Source organism: Phytophthora cinnamomi (genome assembly GCF_018691715.1).
Source record: "Phytophthora cinnamomi strain GKB4 chromosome Unknown Contig127, whole genome shotgun sequence".
NCBI classification, from domain to species: domain Eukaryota; phylum Oomycota; class Peronosporomycetes; order Peronosporales; family Peronosporaceae; genus Phytophthora; species Phytophthora cinnamomi.
Window position 1 is genome coordinate 914,106 of NW_027151060.1, and position 17,275 is coordinate 931,380.

At 54.1% G+C, this 17,275-nt stretch overlaps 8 protein-coding genes across 8 annotated transcripts; 3 read left to right on the top strand and 5 right to left on the bottom strand.

Moving 5' to 3' along the window:
• Positions 1-126: 126 nt before the first annotated feature.
• Positions 127-1,276, top strand: IUM83_07265 (NADH dehydrogenase; the record flags this gene model as incomplete). The annotated part of the gene is made up of 2 exons (XM_067931548.1): positions 127-256; positions 372-1,276. The coding sequence occupies 2 exons, from the start codon at positions 127-129 to the stop codon at positions 1,274-1,276; spliced, it is 1,035 nt and encodes a 344-aa protein (XP_067780397.1).
• Positions 1,277-1,645: 369 nt separating this feature from the next.
• Positions 1,646-2,595, top strand: IUM83_07266 (NADH dehydrogenase; the record flags this gene model as incomplete). The annotated part of the gene is made up of 4 exons (XM_067931549.1): positions 1,646-1,952; positions 2,018-2,100; positions 2,172-2,247; positions 2,318-2,595. The coding sequence occupies 4 exons, from the start codon at positions 1,646-1,648 to the stop codon at positions 2,593-2,595; spliced, it is 744 nt and encodes a 247-aa protein (XP_067780386.1).
• Positions 2,596-5,679: 3,084 nt separating this feature from the next.
• On the bottom strand, positions 5,680-6,218 carry IUM83_07267 (uncharacterized protein; the record flags this gene model as incomplete). The annotated part of the gene is made up of 2 exons (XM_067931550.1): positions 5,680-5,970; positions 6,030-6,218. 2 exons carry the CDS (start codon positions 6,216-6,218, stop codon positions 5,680-5,682), a joined length of 480 nt encoding a protein of 159 aa, XP_067780396.1.
• Positions 6,219-9,327: 3,109 nt separating this feature from the next.
• Positions 9,328-10,860, bottom strand: IUM83_07268 (putative ATP-dependent helicase; the record flags this gene model as incomplete). Its single annotated transcript, XM_067931551.1, has 7 exons — positions 9,328-9,391; positions 9,469-9,578; positions 9,641-9,715; positions 9,793-9,967; positions 10,067-10,173; positions 10,257-10,515; positions 10,595-10,860. 7 exons carry the CDS (start codon positions 10,858-10,860, stop codon positions 9,328-9,330), a joined length of 1,056 nt encoding a protein of 351 aa, XP_067780401.1.
• A 167-nt stretch (positions 10,861-11,027) lies between these two features.
• On the top strand, positions 11,028-11,829 carry IUM83_07269 (putative thioesterase; the record flags this gene model as incomplete). Its single annotated transcript, XM_067931552.1, has 2 exons — positions 11,028-11,357; positions 11,449-11,829. 2 exons carry the CDS (start codon positions 11,028-11,030, stop codon positions 11,827-11,829), a joined length of 711 nt encoding a protein of 236 aa, XP_067780498.1.
• A 521-nt stretch (positions 11,830-12,350) lies between these two features.
• On the bottom strand, positions 12,351-12,653 carry IUM83_07270 (uncharacterized protein; the record flags this gene model as incomplete). Its single annotated transcript, XM_067931553.1, has 2 exons — positions 12,351-12,476; positions 12,555-12,653. 2 exons carry the CDS (start codon positions 12,651-12,653, stop codon positions 12,351-12,353), a joined length of 225 nt encoding a protein of 74 aa, XP_067780445.1.
• Positions 12,654-13,691: 1,038 nt separating this feature from the next.
• On the bottom strand, positions 13,692-14,226 carry IUM83_07271 (Transposon-encoded protein; the record flags this gene model as incomplete). Its single annotated transcript, XM_067931554.1, has 2 exons — positions 13,692-13,991; positions 14,092-14,226. 2 exons carry the CDS (start codon positions 14,224-14,226, stop codon positions 13,692-13,694), a joined length of 435 nt encoding a protein of 144 aa, XP_067780339.1.
• A 214-nt stretch (positions 14,227-14,440) lies between these two features.
• Positions 14,441-14,644, bottom strand: IUM83_07272 (Pol Polyprotein; the record flags this gene model as incomplete). Its single annotated transcript, XM_067931555.1, has 1 exon — positions 14,441-14,644. One exon carries the CDS (start codon positions 14,642-14,644, stop codon positions 14,441-14,443), a length of 204 nt encoding a protein of 67 aa, XP_067780340.1.
• Positions 14,645-17,275: the final 2,631 nt, after the last annotated feature.

Below are 17,275 nucleotides of genomic sequence, written 5' to 3' on the forward strand. Positions count from 1 at the left end.
ACTTAATTTTAGCAGGTGGCTCGAAGTCTGAGCCCGCAATGTCGCCCGAAGGTCGCTCCTTCGCAGCCGCAGAATTGTGGGGCCGAGGGGCCCTTTGAGCGTGATAAAGAGTCCTGCGGAGTCAACATGTCGGCGCTCTCTCCTGTGGCCAAGGCGGCGCTGCGCCACCCCGTGGGGCGCGTGAACGGCAACGGCATCACGGCCGCGGTCTTCGGGTCCACGGGCTTTCTGGGCCGCTACGTGTGCGCGCATCTGGGTGCGTGTCTGCATCTGCATCTGCATGTCCTCATCCCGTCCCGGCGGTCCAGCCGCCGCTCTAGTATTTATCATTAATTAATTCCCCACTTATCTCCACGCTGCTGCATCCCAAGGCATCAACGGAAACGCGTACGTGCTGCCGTACCGCGGCGATGAGAGCGAGGTGTCGCACCTGCGTGTGTCGGCCGACCTGGGCAACGTGGCGCAGCACCCCTTCCACCCGCGCGACCGCGACTCCATCTTCGAGGCCGTCGAGGGCGCGGACATCGTCGTGAACCTCATCGGCAAGCACTACCAGACCAAGCACATCCTGCCGTGGTGGATCAACTACTCGTACGACGACGTGCACGTGGACGTGGCCCGCACCATCGCCGAGGTGGCCAAGGAGGCCGGCGTGCCCCGCATGGTGCACGTGTCGTCGCTGCTGGCCCAGCCCAACTCGCCGTCCGAGTGGGCTGCCTCCAAGTTCCGTGGCGAGGTCGCCGTCCGCAAGGCCTTCCCGGAGGCCAACATCGTGCGCCCGTCCAACATGTTCGGCCCCGAGGACCGGCTGCTGGTCTGGATCGGCAACCGCCTCAACTACGGCGGCGTGCCCGTCGTGAACAACGGCGACGCCGTGATCCAGCCCGTGTTCGTGAACGACGTGGCCAAGGCTATCTACCACATCACCCAGGACCCCACCATCCAGGGCAAGACCTTCGAGCTCGTCGGCGACGAGGAGTTCACGTACAAGGAGCTGGCCGACTACGTGTTCGACATCATCAAGCGCAACCCGAGCCTGGTTAACCTGCCGCTGCCCGTGGCCCAGGCCATCGGCTACTTCTGCGAGCAGTTCCCGGACCCCAAGTTCACGCGCGACTGGGCCACGCGTCTCAGCCTGAACGAGGTCAAGACGTCGGACCTGCCCGGCCTCCGGGAGCTGGACGTGGAGCCGACCAAGCTGGAGAAGGAGGCGCCCAACTTCCTGCTCAAGTTCAACCCCGGCGGCCACTTCCAGGAGGTGTCTGGATACCATTAAGCCATTTCGGCGGCGCGGCGGGCTGGGGCTGAGTAGGCTGGTCGTTCCAGACGCGAGGGAACGCCAAGCCTGCAGCTTGAGCTGCTGGCGGCGGCTTGCGCGACTTCCACCTGCGCAGCCGACACAGCGGCTCCGCTTGACCAGGGGACCGACAATACCTTATGAGTGAACAGACAATCAATGACAAAAATGAAAGACTACTATCCGCTCGAGCTGTCACCATGTTACCGTGTCCTCATAACCAGGAAAGCACCCAGCTTCAACGTCCGCGAGGACCAGCAATGCAATCATTCTTGTGGTCTCCACCGCGTTTGCGCAATAGCTCCGTTAAACGTCAATTAGGACTCAGCCCACCAGACAGAACGCAATATGCTCGCCCGTCCCGGAATCGCTGCCGCTGCGCCGCGCGCGCGGGCGCTCACACTGCTTGCACCACACTGCCAGGCTCTCGGTAGTGTGACGCAGACGCAGCAGTCGTATGCAACGTGTGGCGCCACGTCTTCCTCGCTCCGCGCACGCAGCAAGTTACCGAACCACGATCCGCCGATCTTGCGTTCGGCGCTTCAAGTTGTCACGCCGCAAGTCGCCACCAGCCACCGCTGCTTCTCCACTTCCAGCAGCGACGTGCCACTGCACTTCGACACGCACAATGTGGTGACGAGCCTGCAGGAGAGAGGTGCAAACCAGCTTTACACGCTGCCGAACTTGATTCCGGTTGGGTGCTGATGCTTTGGTTTGCAGGCTTCACGGTGGATCAGTCGGAGGCCATTCTGCAAGTGATGAAGGACGCTATGGCCGACTCATTGGACGCTCAGTCACGCATCGTAAGTCACTGGGGGTCGTACGTAGGTTTGCTGCTGGCGGTAGCAGTCTAATTGAGATTTATTGCTTGTAGCTGGCTACGAAGTCCGAGCATGTGGAGCTCAAGGCTGAGCTGTCCGAGCGAGTCTTCAATTCAACTCTCAAGTTCGGTGAGTTGGTGTATGATTGGGCTCGGTATTCCAGTTCCCCGTGTATTTACCAGTGCGCTGCATTTTGTAGACATTGCGCAGCGTCACTCGAGAGAGCTGCTGGAACGCGACTTCAACACGCTCAAGCAGGATATTCGCATGCTGGAGAAGATCGACTTCGACAAGATCCGCATGGAGATCGCAGAGCTCGAGAAGAAATTCTTGCTGCAGAAGCAAGCGGAGGATGAGACTTTGAACGAGCTGCGGCTGTCAATGGAGAAGGTAGAGAAGCGTATGCTGCAGTACGCCGTGGGTTTCGCCGGTACCATTATGGCTGTGGGCGCTGCCTTATTGCGTCTGGTCCTCTAAGGCATAACACACGTGATAATGTATTGATGCGGGCTTAGTAGGTCTACGAGAACTCGGAGGTCCGTGGGTTGGACTTGTCATTCACCCGCGAGGTCGCGCTCGCCAGTTTTGAGGCGCTTCCTAGGATATTACCCAGTACATTAGCGCTCCGCGGGGTTGTCGAACTGCTGCCGCGAGGTCTGGCAGTGCTGCTTTCGTTCGTGACAGTGCGGTAGCTACCTCTGCCTGACGAAGGGCGATTATCAGACCGGGAAGATGAAGGATCACGGTTGCGATGGCGGTCGGAATGTACAGGCGGTGGATAGCTGGACTCGGAATAAGGCCGCTTTCCTCCCATACGAGGAGTAGTTGAACGCATGCGATCAGCCTTGGACGGAGGAGGTGGCTCATTCGCCTGGCAGAACTCCTTTTCCGAAATGGACTGTGGCGGCTTGCTGGTAAGCGAAGCGGACGGAGATCGTCTAGGTTCCGCACGCTCGTATCGATTTCGACTGTCACGGTCTCGCCGATCATCGTCGCGGTGTCGACGAGCATCCTGTCGATATGCGTCACTTCTTCTTCGATCACTCCGGTCTCTATCAGCTAAACCTCTGTAGTCGTGAGATCTGCTAGGTTCGTCACGCCGGACTTCCCTACTTGAACTTGATCTTGTATCTTCGCTCCTACGATGACCTGACGATTTCTCGCGCGAATGATCGCGAGAACGATAGTCATCACGCTGCCTATCATCAGTCCTGGATGAGCTGCTACGGTCTTGAAAACTTCGGATCTCGTATTTACCTTGCAAGTCTGCTCCAGAGGGCGACGGTGTTGTGACTGACCTCGATGAATTACGTTGGTCTCGAAAGCTTCGGATCTCATATTGACCGTGCAAGTCGGCTGCACAAGGTGAAGTTTTCACTGATAGACGGGGTTTCTTCAGTCTTGACATGTCTTCTGAAGTCCCTCTGCTGGCCTTTGGACTGCTTTTCTGCTTGGAGAGTTTCAAGTGTAGTTTCCGGCTGAGGCTCTGCTTTGACGGAGTCCTTATTATCAGGAAGTTGTTGATCGCTTGCTTTGAGGGTCTCACCTTGGGGTATACTATGTGCCCCATTGCCACTCTTCTCGCTTGCATCACTCTTTGCGTAACCCATTTGTTCCACAGACTTCGGGTCTGGGCTGTCAACCTTAGCAGGTTTATTCGTGGTAGTCTTTTCCGGCTTGGCGGACGAGGTAGACTTCAAAGCCGCTTTTTCGTGCATTGCCTTATAGTGTTCAGCTAGTTCGCGGTATTTTTCACTCTCAATCCGTTTAGCGACTGCAGGAAATGCCTCTCCACGTGTGCGAATAATCAGCTTTCGATCGCGAGCGCTCTTAACGAGGGCAGCCCAAGTTTGGTCGCGCACTAACGTATTCACGTTGCCTACCACGTAGAGGCAGAACCGAGCGCGCGTGATTGCCACGTTTAGACGTCGAATGTCGCGCAAGAAACCAATGCCGCCGCGCTGAGACGATCGAACGCATGAAAACACGATTACGTCCTTTTCTCGACCTTGAAACCCATCAACCGTATTCACCTCAATCGACACTGTTGTAGGTATCCCCGACCGGGTAATCTCTTGTCGAAGGACACGCACTTGCTCTTTGTAAGGAGACACAAATCCGACACTCCATTTGTTCTTGCGTACGTCTGCGCACGTTTCAAACATATTCTGGCATAAGCTGATGCAAAAAGCTGCCTCCACACGATTGTACTTCGACCCGTTCATATCTTCCTCTCTAGAGTTTTCAACATCATACAGCAGGAAAGGCTGGAAACTTGTTCGTGCATATACACCGGGACAAACCTTCTGAACACGCTCCATCACGCTTGGACCATCGGTCAGCATACCCCCGTAAAACCTCTTTGACGGAAACTCACGAAGAAAAGGGTGCATTCGATATTGCACTCGAAGCATTGATGGGGCAACTCCACTTTCCGCTATTCGTTCGAACAGCGATCGATCGTACCGCGCTTTCGCAGCGACGACACTTTTCACAGTAGCCGGTAGCTGTTTCGGATCACCGACAAGCACAACTCGAGCCACTCGCTCTCGAATGGGAACGAGGGTGCTTAGCTCCACGGCCTGAGCTGCTTCGTCAATAATGAGGGCATCAAAGCCATGCTTCAATTCCGAGAAATCGCCACTGCCAGCCTTCGACAACGTGCAGGCAATGATACTTGCCTTGGACAAAATGGTTTCTGTCATTTTCGCTCGAATTGCTGTCACTTCATCTCGCAAGCGCCGGATCTTGCCCGAACATTCCGTTAGCTGTTGATGCATCTTGGCTAGTGCCTTTCGATCCTTTTTTGGCCCATTTGCATCCTCCTCTTTGTTATGAAAATCTCGGATAGAGCTCCGCAATTGACGTTGTGTGTCTTGAAGCGAGTGCAGCTGTAGCGCTTTAGGGTGGATCGCCATTTCGCGCCGGATAATCTGCGGTAAACAGACAGATTTTACAGCCTCGGTGCATCCTCACCAGCATTTCCGAGACGAACAATTGAGATCCATTCTTCTGACAATGCTTCCGGGTGCACATTCGGCGCTCGGACTTTCGTGATAGTTCCAGTGCTATTCATCAGACCATCTGTAACAATTCGCAGCACTAATTCGTCGACGGCACCGTTGGACGGAGCCGAAAGCAGTATGTTGCTGGTGCGAGTAGCGGAGCGTTCTGACACTGCTCTCGAGATAACACGACGCTTCACCACCAAGCTAGATCCCGAGTGATGCGACGTACGAGATGACAGCTTGTTTTCCAGCCGATTGCGTGAGGACGCAACATTCTTTAGGGCTTGGATGCTCGTTCGGTTTGGTCCAGCCGACGAAGAGTCAGATGATCGACGAAGGATACTTCCAAGTGCAGAAGTAACACCACTCAAGGAGAATGTCGATGCTGGACCAGTATCGGATGATGTATGACCGCTAGCTACGACTCCACGAGATCGTGCAGCCTCGAAATTGCTAAACTCTCCCTTGGCTCCGTTTTGGCCATTTGGACTGGGCTTTGGGCTTATCATCGGCATCACTGCAGTAGCTGGTAATCGTAAGGATAGAAGTCCACTCAGTAGCCCCATAATCGTTTTGTTTTGCCCGTTCCTGGAGGTCCCTGAAGCAACGATACACCCATGCTGTAGTTGTTTAGCACACTGTGGATAGACTGCAGCTGGGACGAGTTGTACTGAGGTTTGATTGCCTCCCACAGCTCGGGCGATAGAAACCGAGGGGCTCGCTCCAATGAGTCTTTCTTGTCCATAAGGCCCGTCCATTTGTCTTTTAATTTCGCTGAAAGAACCTTGATTTCTGCATCATCGTGTTTGCGTAACTTGTTCACAGCTTTCCCTATGCTGGTAGACTGGAATGAGTTAGTACGCGACAACGGGTCTGTAAGATATAGCAAGTGTGAAGTCTTACCCTTAAGTCTGTCAGCATCACGTTCATCTTGTCCAAGCGCTTTAAGAGTTTCACAATCTTTGCATAACTTTCGCCTGACTTGTCTGCTCGCAGCTCGTCCAAAACGGATGTGATGGTAATAAGCTCTGATTGCGTAGATTTGTAGGCTTCTGGCGTCAGAATAGCTGTTCTCAGGTGCTCAGGAAGCATGTCAACTGAGCGAAGCGCAATATACTCACGTGCGGACGTGACCAAATTACACAACGGGTTTACCTTCCACTCCGAGTCTGCGATTGCAGTCGCTGCCAACACTTCAGTTGAAAATGAGCGTACGCTTGCTGTAGCGTTGTCTAGTTCGCCATCGTTCAGGAAGAGTACTTTCACAGATTCTTCCTCTTCATTCTTGCTACTCTTTTTTGTTGACGAAGTTTGCCTGCGCCCCTTTTCGGTCTCACTGATCAAAATGACTCCTAGAAATTCTCGCTTTCCCAGGAAGCCACTCTGGTTCTGGCTTCCAACTGAAATTTGTAGGAGCACCACATCACCGTTTCGGAATAGTTTCTCGTTGAAGCCTCTGCCTGGTCTTCCTTTACCTCCAAACTTCGACTGAGAACTCGCTAATAACCCTCGTCTTTTGAATGATGCTAAAACTAATGCACCGCATGCCTTCTCGTGGTTTTTCTGACTCATAACGCAGTAGATGACCCCCGTTGCCGTATGAACACTTTCGAAGCCCCTCTTGAACTTCGTTATTGCATTCCTCCAACATTAGTGGAAGGAAAGCACGAACATAGTCTGCGCTTTTCTTAAAAGTCAACGCAGGCGCCTCTAACTCTTTGTCAGATCGTTCGTTTTGGAACTCGCCAGACAAAAGAACGGGCATGCATACTTGCAGCAACTGCCGGTAGAAAGGTAACAGTGAGCAAACCGCGATTGGCTTTCGCGTAGTTTTGATTCGATGGAAGAGTGCGGCAAAGCGTAAATCAGTGTCTTCTTCTTCCTCCTCTTCTTCTTCCGGTTGCTTTTCCGCACCGCCCGGTTGTCCATGCCGCTCCACTCGAACCACCTTGTTTGAACCCGGATGTGAGTGCGAAATTCCTTTAATAACTTGTGCCATGTCGAACGGAGTCTTCGCCTTTGGCGTTTGTCCTTTAGGAGAAGGGTCTCTCTTTGACGGCGCATGGTACTTTTCTTCAGAGTAAAAACTGTGCTGCTTTCGAGCTGCCGCTTCATTCGATACTTCTTCAATACCAGTGAGATCTACCAACGCACGATTTTGAGCTCTAGCAGCCGACTTCCCACTCATTGGACGAGTACTGGAGCCCAACATACTCGCAAAAGGCTTAGGCTTTGGTGGGAGTTTAGGCTTTGATCGAGAAGTTAGGTCCACAAAGTTTTGCATTGCACTCGATCCTGTCGAGCGCTTCGTGAAGAAATGCGAGGTTTGATCCAGCTGCCGGAACTTCTTGGTCATGCGTCCAAAGTCAGTCGATTGTTTCGACTCAATTGATGCTGCTTCACCCTTAATGCTATCGATCATCGTAAGGGTGGGCTCATCTAGTCGAGTACTCCCTTGTAGAAGACACCCCAAGACTGTCATTAACAGTTCCGCAGCCCGTTTCTTTTCCGACACCGCTCCTCTTGCTATACACTCGACCAGTGGCGCAATGAGCGCTACCACGCGCTTACTTGACACAATCGGGTCTTTTAACACCGATATCCAGAATTTCCAGAATGATATCCCAAAATCAAGACACTGCACTCGAGTCGCCTCAGTGATTTCCACAGTGCTTTTCTTTTTCGGGTCAAACAAGCTGGTCAATAAAGCGATAAAAAAATCGTTAATCAGACTGGGAAGCTTTAGTAGATGCACCGCTGCGATACCGGTGTCCGTAACCTGGTACGACGAAGTGGCCTTTGCCTTTGCATTCGACGCTTTTTGAAAAGCTCTGTCTAGGTCAGCGCCCAGCATGTCAAATACGCGAGACCACACAAAAACTAGCTTCTTTACGGCAGGCAAACAAACAGCCTCTGAAAATCCGTAGAGGCGCATTGACTGAAGCATCGAAAGCTGGCCACGCAAAAACGCCTCAGCATTCCGGTGGACAGAAATCAGGAAAGCTTCTAATGGAGAGGGTACTTGAGTTGGCCTCTTTTTGTCAGTAGCGTAATGGCCGATTAATCTACGAGGCATCATCACGTAATGCACAAGTTAGACAGTCGAAATTCGTTAGGCTGTACCGCTAGAGAACATTTACAGGCAAACCTTTTCACCTGCTGGTCAACAGTGCTTGTCGGACTGAGGTAGCAAGCACTGATGTGCTGGGACACAACTGGAAATCCGAATGGATTAGCTAAGCCCTTGAGCAACACTTCGTCGCACATTCGTTGGAGATATGGTTGGGTCTGTGCCTCATACTGCTGCAAAGTGTCTGAGAAGCATTGGAGGTATTCGCTGCGATTGGGTTGAGCAGCAATGCCATTCAGCAACTCGGAAATTCCTCCAATAGATTCGAAGAGTGCTCCATGAACTTGAAGCGGTATTGTCGTAATTGACTCCCACAAGCATAGTTTCCTCAATAAGTCGGTGATAATTGGTTTCCTTTGGTGACGGCTTCGATTGGTCCAATGGCTTCGCCTTTATTAGCAGCTATGCTCGTATACACAACATCACGCGCAAGCTGCAAATGTTTGCTCAGTATCAGGGCGGTAGTCTCTGCTGCTACGTCAACAAGCGATTCGACATTGTCGGGCTTGACAACTGTCCAAAACAAGTGATCCATCCACAGCTGTTCAAGATTCCCACTTGTATCGGTTTCCCCAACTCCGGGGCCGCACGGCCACCAAAAGGCACTTTCCGAAACAGAATAATCAATAGAAATTGATTCGGAAAGTGCGCCTTCATCTCGACCCGCACCACTTCCACGAGCACCTTTCACTGAGCCAGAATACGATGTTCATAGCAGTCACTTAAAATGGTAAATGCTGCCCTTGAGGATGCCACTTTAGCAGTTGAGTCATAATGTTTTGGGCGGAAATTCTCGATAATTAAAAATCGTAAGAGGTCACTCCGCGCCTTCAGATAAATGTCAAGCTTGTCATGGTTCGACTGCAAAACAAAACATGAGAGCGGGTATTAGCACCAGCAGCAGTAGGTTGAAAATGTAGTTATCACTTACCGCTTGGCTAGAGACTTGAGGTGGTCGCATTGCCATAAGCAGGGGTGGCAAGAGCTCGATGAACTGCTTCGTAACAAATGCACGCCACGACGAGAGACGGCAATGTTGCATGACCAAATTCAACATCAAATCGGGAGAGCTTAAATGGCGGTTCCAAAGCCGGTGTCCAAGACAACGCAGAAGGACAGCGAAACACTTGGTAACCTACATTGGTCAGGAAATTAAAGTTAGCACGATGATAGCCAAGTGCAGAAAAGTTATATCTACTGCGTACCACCAACATAATTGGCTGGTCGTCCGCAGGGTCGGCGCTCTGCAGGTAGTTGAATACCAGATCTGTAATCGTATCGAACGAGTCTAGCATGGTCTCCAGGCTGTTTACATCCATTTGCTACACAGAAGGTTGTAAAATAAAACAATTTTGTTCATATTCTGCAATGCATTCAGGCTTACCTGCATGACATGGTCAAGCGCAGACCATAATATCTTTTTGGTGGGGGTCTTCACGCAATTCGTCGGTTCCAGGAACTATGAAGACGGGCATATTGCAGCAATGTGGTGCGATAAGTGACACAGGTGTAGAAGCAATCGCCAATTTGACTCACGTTTTGGAGATCCTCTGTCGATTTTAACTCGAGCGAAAGCACCGATTTGTTGAATGATTCGCTTTCCAAAATGTAGACCCACTCTTCCATCACATCGAGAAAATATTGGTCTTCGCCGATATCGCCAGTAAGCTGGATTTTGCCAAAGTGCTGCACCAAGTTTTGGGCCCACTCTCTACAAATGAAACCGGCACCAGATCAAAAGAAAATGCCAAGAACAGATAATATCAGTGAATACAATACGTGAATAATTTCAACAACAAGAAATACGCACCGTACGCCAGGGTCTGGTGTTACCAGCAACTGATAAAGTCCAGCGCATCCGCGGAGGTTCTCCAGCTTTGGATTGTTTTTCACTTCAGAGAACCAAGACGACGTCCACTAAAAAAACAGTACACGACAAAGAACAACAACCTTCAGCCGTTGGTCGTCAGAAAATACATATTCACCCGTACACCACCGACCTTCGACAGCACTCGCACAATGCGAAAATCCGATAGGAGTCGCCGCTGGCTGAGCACCTCATAGAGCGTGAGAGCTACGGCCTCCGCCGTCTCCTGCTGGGCGCTGGCCATCCCCATGGACTTGTCCGTCAGCTGACGCTGGATCCGATCCGCATCCAGTCCCTGCAGCTTGACGAAGAACGCCTGGATGGACTCTGGCGTGAACTCGAACTCCAGCTCCACGTGGACGCTGGGCATCGACGCGTGGTAGATGTCCACGCTGCAAGGCAGAAAATCCATCAATTGGACAGTAAGAACGCAGTAGTCGTGGATTCTAACGCGTATAATACGGCGCGTACCACTTGGTGCAGGCGCCGAGCTGCTGCTCCATGCGCTTGTAGAAGACGCAGACGCTCTCGGACGACGGGTAGAGCTCCAGCACGCGCATCATGAAGACCATGAGCGGCGAGTAACCGCACCACCAGTGGCGCATGTCCATGCTGCCCATGAGGAACTGGCCCACGCGGCTGTACAGCCGCTGCTTGAGCAGCGCCGTGTGCTTGGTCTGCTCCAGCTCGCATAGCTGCCGCACCTCCTCCTCCAGCGCGCGCGCCTGCGCCTCCATGGCTTTTTGGCAGCGGTTTTTGGTGCAGTGAGTTGTGTGCGCCACACCACAAGTTGAAGATGGCTACATCTGGCATTGTGCATCAATCTGCTCCCTTCGATGTACGCGCGCCGGCCACCTACCGGCTGATGCGCCACACACTCATAAGCTTTCACCGATAGACGACGATGGTGCTGTCCCGCAAGGTCGTGGCCTTCCTGCTGCTGGCGCTGCCGCCCACGGCCGTGTCGGCTCTAAGCTACGTGGTGGGCGGCGCGAGCGGCACCACGGCGCTGGGCGTGGGCTTGCTCTCGGGCTTCGCCTTCTGCGACCTGTGGTACTTCCTGCGCATGGGGCTCGACGCGCTCACGCCGCCGCCGCGCGGGCCCCGACGCCACCTGCTGGCCACCAGCAAGGTGCCAGGCCGCGTGTGGCTCATGGACATCGACCGCAACGGCCACTGCAACAACGCACGCTTCCTGCGCGAGTGCGGCTTCGGCCGCCGCGCGCTGTGGCAGGTACGAGCGGCTGGAAGAGGGAGCGGCACAGTATCCGTATCCTCATGCTGCGAGCGCAGCATGTACTGACCAAATTGTGTCTATGGGGCAGGGCAACGGCGTGTGGACGGTGGTGACGGCGGCGGGCGGCAACCTCGTGGTGGGCTCGCAGACCGTGCGCTACCGGCGCGAGCTGTCCTTCGGCCAGGCGTACACGCTGCAGTCGCGCCTGCTCTGCTGGGACAAGCGCGCGTTCTACGTGGAGCACCGCTTCGTGACGCGCGGCCCCAAGGGCGAGTTCGTGAACGCCATCGTGCTGGTCAAGAACTCGGTGCTGGGCCCGCTGAGCCCCGAGCAGATCGTGGCCAAGCTGCCGGCGCTGCAGGCGGACGAGGAGGCCAAGCCGCCCATGCCCGCGGACGTCGCGGCCTGGATCGAGAGCAACGACGCCTCCAGCAAGATGCTGCGCGCCGAGGCCGCCGCCCTGCAGTGATAGCGATGACGTCGCCCCGTGACGACGAGCTTTGTAGAACCTGCTCCTCACGCTAATGAATGAACGCCATCCTGGTTTTAACAGTTTTCGGTTGAAGACGCGAGATACGGTTGCACCGAGTGAGCTCGCGACTGCGGAGCCAGTGGATCCCGCTGCGCATCCGCCAGGAGCCATGACGTAGTTCGCCGCGGGCACCGCGTCATGGCGGTCCGGCGGTGGCTCCGCTACTCCTGGCAGCAAGAGCAACGCAGAGGCGGCGGCTGCCACCGCCAGAAAGCAGGAAACGAACACCACGGGAGGCCACCGCCAGAAAAGCTAAGACACGTTTCCAACTAGGTTGCTAGGCATGTTGTCCAATAAATATCGCGTTGCAATACCCTGCTGTGCCCGCTCCGCTGTACACCCACCACTCCCACTGCACACGCACGAGGTGCGCGGGGGCGGAGGCTGCCGCGACGTGGCAGTCGCTCCCCCGCCGCGAGATTCTCCACGCATTGCCTGCGTCTGGCAGCACGTTCCGTCTATTCCTCCTCCTCGTCGCACTCGTCGTCCTCGGAGATCGAGTTGAGCGACGCCAACTTGCTGGACGGCGAGTTGGCGATCTCCGCCGCCACGCCCGTGAACGCGCGCCGCGAGAACGACAGCTCCTGCGTTGCAGTGCAGCCCCGTGGCGGGGGTATTATTAGCGCGCGTGTCAGAGAGAGAGGAGACGATTTTTACAGCACCTCGAGGATCAGCTGCGCCATCTCGTCGTCCGCGGGGAGCGCCATGAAGGAGCGGAGCTGCTGCTGCGCGCTCGGGCTGGGGTGGCTGAGGCTGTCCATGTGTGCCAGGCGCAGTAAGTTCGAGGGGGTCAGCTCCAAAGTGAGCGATGCGACGAGCGCAAAAGAAGCGGCGAGCGGTAGCAATCCAACTGCTGCAACTTGCTACGTGTGGGAGCGTCTGCAACAGGTGCCCTTCTAAGTACGATATTGGAGCGATGAACAGTCTTTATGGATCAGATTTTGACTTGTTTGGACGTCTGCGCCTTGAAAAGAGTGGGGAGTGACGTCGACTGTGACGTCACCGACGTGGTCGTTGAAGTTGCCCCGCGTTCTGTAGAACGAATCGTGGTGTAAGGAAAATAGCACCCGTTCTTCAGCGTGGGCTTCGGTCGCAAGAGCAAACCAGGCTCAACAGCTACCCGCCTCCACTTGCGTGTCAACTTCCGCTGCTTGTTGGTTGCAAGTGAAAATGCAAAGTGAGTGGTTGTCTAAAGCACAAGCGCTGGCTGCCCAGCATATCCTACATCAAATGGTTGGCTCTGACCAACGTACCAGAGAATCCTAAAGCAATCGCAGCAGGGAGGAATTACCTTATCTTAGTGGGCGCATTCCAAGGACGGTTTTATAGAAAAATTTTGATCCGCCATTTAGGCTCCCTACTTGCCCAATCAAAATTTTGTTTACTAGCAATATAGTTTAGGCCAAAACTCTCACCAAAACCAAAACCGAACAGTGTTCTACTATAGGTTACAAGTTGGGACAAATCCAAATAGGACAAATTTTGCGTTAAGTCTATTTATAAACATGTTCTCCCCCCCCCCCCCCCCTTCGCGCAACAGACGCTTCCTCAACTCGCTACACTTCCAGCAACGATGTCGCTGGCAGAAGCGGTTTATGGCTGATGCTTTTGTTGGGAACACATAATCGAGGTGGAGCTAAGAAATAAAGAACTGACGGATTACCTAATCTGTTTCCTACTCGTATGAGAGGGCTGCGCATTGTAACCACCGCACCAGCCCGTAACCCGCCGTAACCACCATGCCTGCGATCGCCCGCTCCTACAACTGCCCGCGGCTCCGCACGTGACGTATGCGAGATCTAACACTCCTTCTCGCGCGGGCACGTCGTGGTCACGACGAGCGCTCGCACCTCCTCGAGTCTCGGCGCCGGCAGGGTCTTCGTGGAGATGTCCGCGCGCATCAACTTGGACTCGCAGTAGGCGACCTCTAGCCCCTTCTTCCTAGACAGGCTCTTGATGAACTTGAACATTATGTCGACGTGCTTCGCACACCCAGATGTGGCTTTGCCTTCTATTTGTTTGATAGCCGTCTGGTTGTCTACGTGCAACGTGCACGGCTCCTCCACCTTGAGCCAGTAACTCAACGATCCCCAGCATCTCTGCCGTCACATGTGACGCCGCCACGAACTCTGTCTACATCGTGGACAACGCCGCGCTGCTCTGCTTCTTGCAGATCCAGCCGACCACCATTCCGCAAACCATCAACACGTCACCGCTCACCGACTTGCGGTCCACGCTGTCGCCGGCGAAGTCAGCGTCGTTGTACGCTTCCACCCCAATACTGTCCTCGCACACGGCGCTCTTGGCTGTGTACATGGCAAACTTGGTGTCCATCGTTTCCTCCAAGTAGCGCGCAATCGTCTTCGCTAGACGCCAATCATTCACGTGAGGCGCGTGTGTGGGTTTCGTTACCCGATGCACTGCATAGGCAATGTCCAGCCTAGTGCACCGGACGACCCACAGGAGGCTGCCGACCAAGGGCTGAAAAGTCTGCACCGTCGACCTCTCAGGCTCTTGGCTCCGACGTTCGGCAGAAGCTCTGTCGGCATCACTCGTGCTCGCCGCCAATGGGCACTTGCACTGCCGACGCCACACTCAATCCAAAGTTGCCCAGCATGCCCAGGATCACTTGTCGCTGCTCGGACAGCCAGCCTTTACCCTCATCGTACTCGAACCCGATGTCCAGGAATTCAAAGGCGACCCCCAAGGCCTGGAGCTCCAACACAGCCATGTACCTGAAGAACGCGTCCATACGTACGTTGTTCGTTCCCGTGACCAGCAGGCCATCAACGTAAACGCCTACAAGACTCACACCTCCCTAGTCGCACTTGTAGTACAAACAGCTATCCGTGTAGCACTGGCAGAACCCGAGTTTGATCAATATTTTGTGAAGGAGTCTGTGTAACGGGGTTACACGCACAAGTGACTACAAGCCACTTGTGATTTTAATAGATAAATAGCTGTTAAAAGTTTTAGATACTTCTCACCTTGGGTGTAAGTCACACCAATGGATACATAGAAGTGGGCCACCACAATGAGTGGTCCACACCTACCCAAAGATCATATTGGTAGAAAGCAGCATCTTTCTATCAATTAGAGACGTGCATATTGGCGGGGCTCTGACAGCCAGCCGCTGTCAACCCTTTCATAGATGATAAACAGTTTTAGCAGATTTAGGAGGAAGATCAATTTACAAACAATGCAATTCTCATTTTACCTAATTTAAGTCACTTGGAGTCTTTATTTGATTTATATTATACTTGTGTACTCAAGTATAATTAACTCAAGTTATGACTAAGTACTTACGCTTCCTCATACACGTAGCGCGACGTAAGCAAAAGTAGTGCGTCAAGTTAGACCCACTACACCTGGTAGCACTTTGTAGTCCGTCTAACGACCGACTGCTTGACGTTCATACGAGGTGTACGAACGCGGAGCCGAGAACCACATGAGCACGGAGGTGCCCATGGAGAGCTCCCATACGCCTGCAACGCATGTTGCACGCGCTGACTGCCCCACTTGTCTGACCCAGAGTGGGGAGGCCCTCCAACGACTGTCAACAGTCATTAGGGGGCGATGATAGCTACGATACTGCGTACCGCCGACAGAGCAACATGTTTCTAGGATTCATCATGAAGGAACAGCGATGCTGCTTCCTCAGTGACGGCGTCGTCAGGGACGACACCATGCTCAATCATTGAAATTTAGCGTAAGCATTTACGTGGGAAGAGAGGGTGAGTTCTCTCCTCCTGTCGAATTTGTTTCGAACTCGACATACGCCATGGCTCGACGAAACACCCGCAAGGAGTTGTCGACTTTCCGATCCTACGTGCTTCAGCACGTACGAGATATTCAAAGAGGAGCTCAGACAAGCGTTTGAGCCCCCGCAAAACGAGTTCCGGTCGAGGGCGGAGTTCCTCGTCCTTCAGCAGGGTAAGCATGACGTTCATGCTTACGCGCAGCGCGCACGATACTTGGTCTCAAATATCGTGACTAATCCGATTGACGAGGCGACTGAGGTCGTCACGTCCCATGAAGGGACTTAGAGATGGGCCCGTGAAGACCTATCTCTTCCGAGAGTACCCGAGTACTCTCGAAGCTGCAATCACCCTTGTCATGCAAGAAGAGTTTAGCCTGCGGCAGGCTAAACTCCATGCGAACGTGCCGAGGTTGCAACTGCGCCCGGTAGGGAGGACGGGAGGTCCAGAACCAATGGACCTCTCGAACGCAACAACTGCTGGCTACCAGCAGCAGGGAGGCAATGTGCGATGTTTCCGTTGCGGAAGGATCGGTCACTTTGCCAGAGAGTGCACAGCTCCCATGCCCCCTGGAGGTGGCCGTCGTAGCGATGCTAGGCATCGCCGCGGACCAACAAAAAACGCGAACATTCAGTAGGCGCGGGGCGCCCTACTGGTAATGCAGTCACGCGTGCCGACATCGGGCACGCGACACTGAGGACTGCAGTCCCCAGTGAGACCAGCTCTCACTGCAAGAAACAAGATGACAGGCCAAACCTAGTCATCTTGAAGGTTTACCCGAAGAGAGCGAGTGACTCTCTTCGAGCTTTGGTGGATTCAGGCGCGTCGAACAACTTTGTTCGACTACGAAGCCTGCCGAGACTTGAATTCGAGGAGGTAGATACACCTCGAAGTCTTCTGGAGGTACGACTGGCAACAGGTGCCATCGTAAAGACCGAGAAGCGCGTCGTGAACGTGCGCTTCTCGTACAAACAACGGGTGTTTGTCGAACACTTTATCGTCCTGGACCTGGACGATAAGTTCGACGTGGTAATGGGCATGCCGTGCAAGCCACGGCATGATCCGGTGATAGACTGGAAGAAGCGCACGCTCGTGCGCTTCGGCCGCGACAGCGGAACAGAGAGCGATGGCCCTCTTACCGCAGCGCACGCACCAGCAGGTGCGCGCGGCTCACCGGTCGAGACAGCGCTTAATGCTGCTGTCCCGGATTGTCCAGGAAGTGCGCGATGGCGCGCACAAGTGAGACCAACGTCGGCAAGATTGCCGACGTCAGAAGAAAAAGACGTACTGGTTCCGGGAACCAATACCCACGTTCAAGCGTGTAAGGGACAGTCCCTGAACCCGAAGCGGTCAGGTCGACGACGACGCGTCGGCTCGGGGAGCCGACACACCCTCGGTCATGAGGGTTTCCGCCAATGAATGGCGTCGAGGTGACAAAGGCGTGTCAACTCCGGGAGCTGACGCTACAAACAGTACGGACGGTTGCAAACGTCCCGTACTGACGCAATTTGCATGCTGTCGTGCAGCCGGGCTGCACAACGAAGCGCCATGCGATCAAGCCGGGCTTGATATCGCGCGCCCGCAGACAGGGTCTGCCGGCGAAGGAACACATTTCCGTGCAGCCG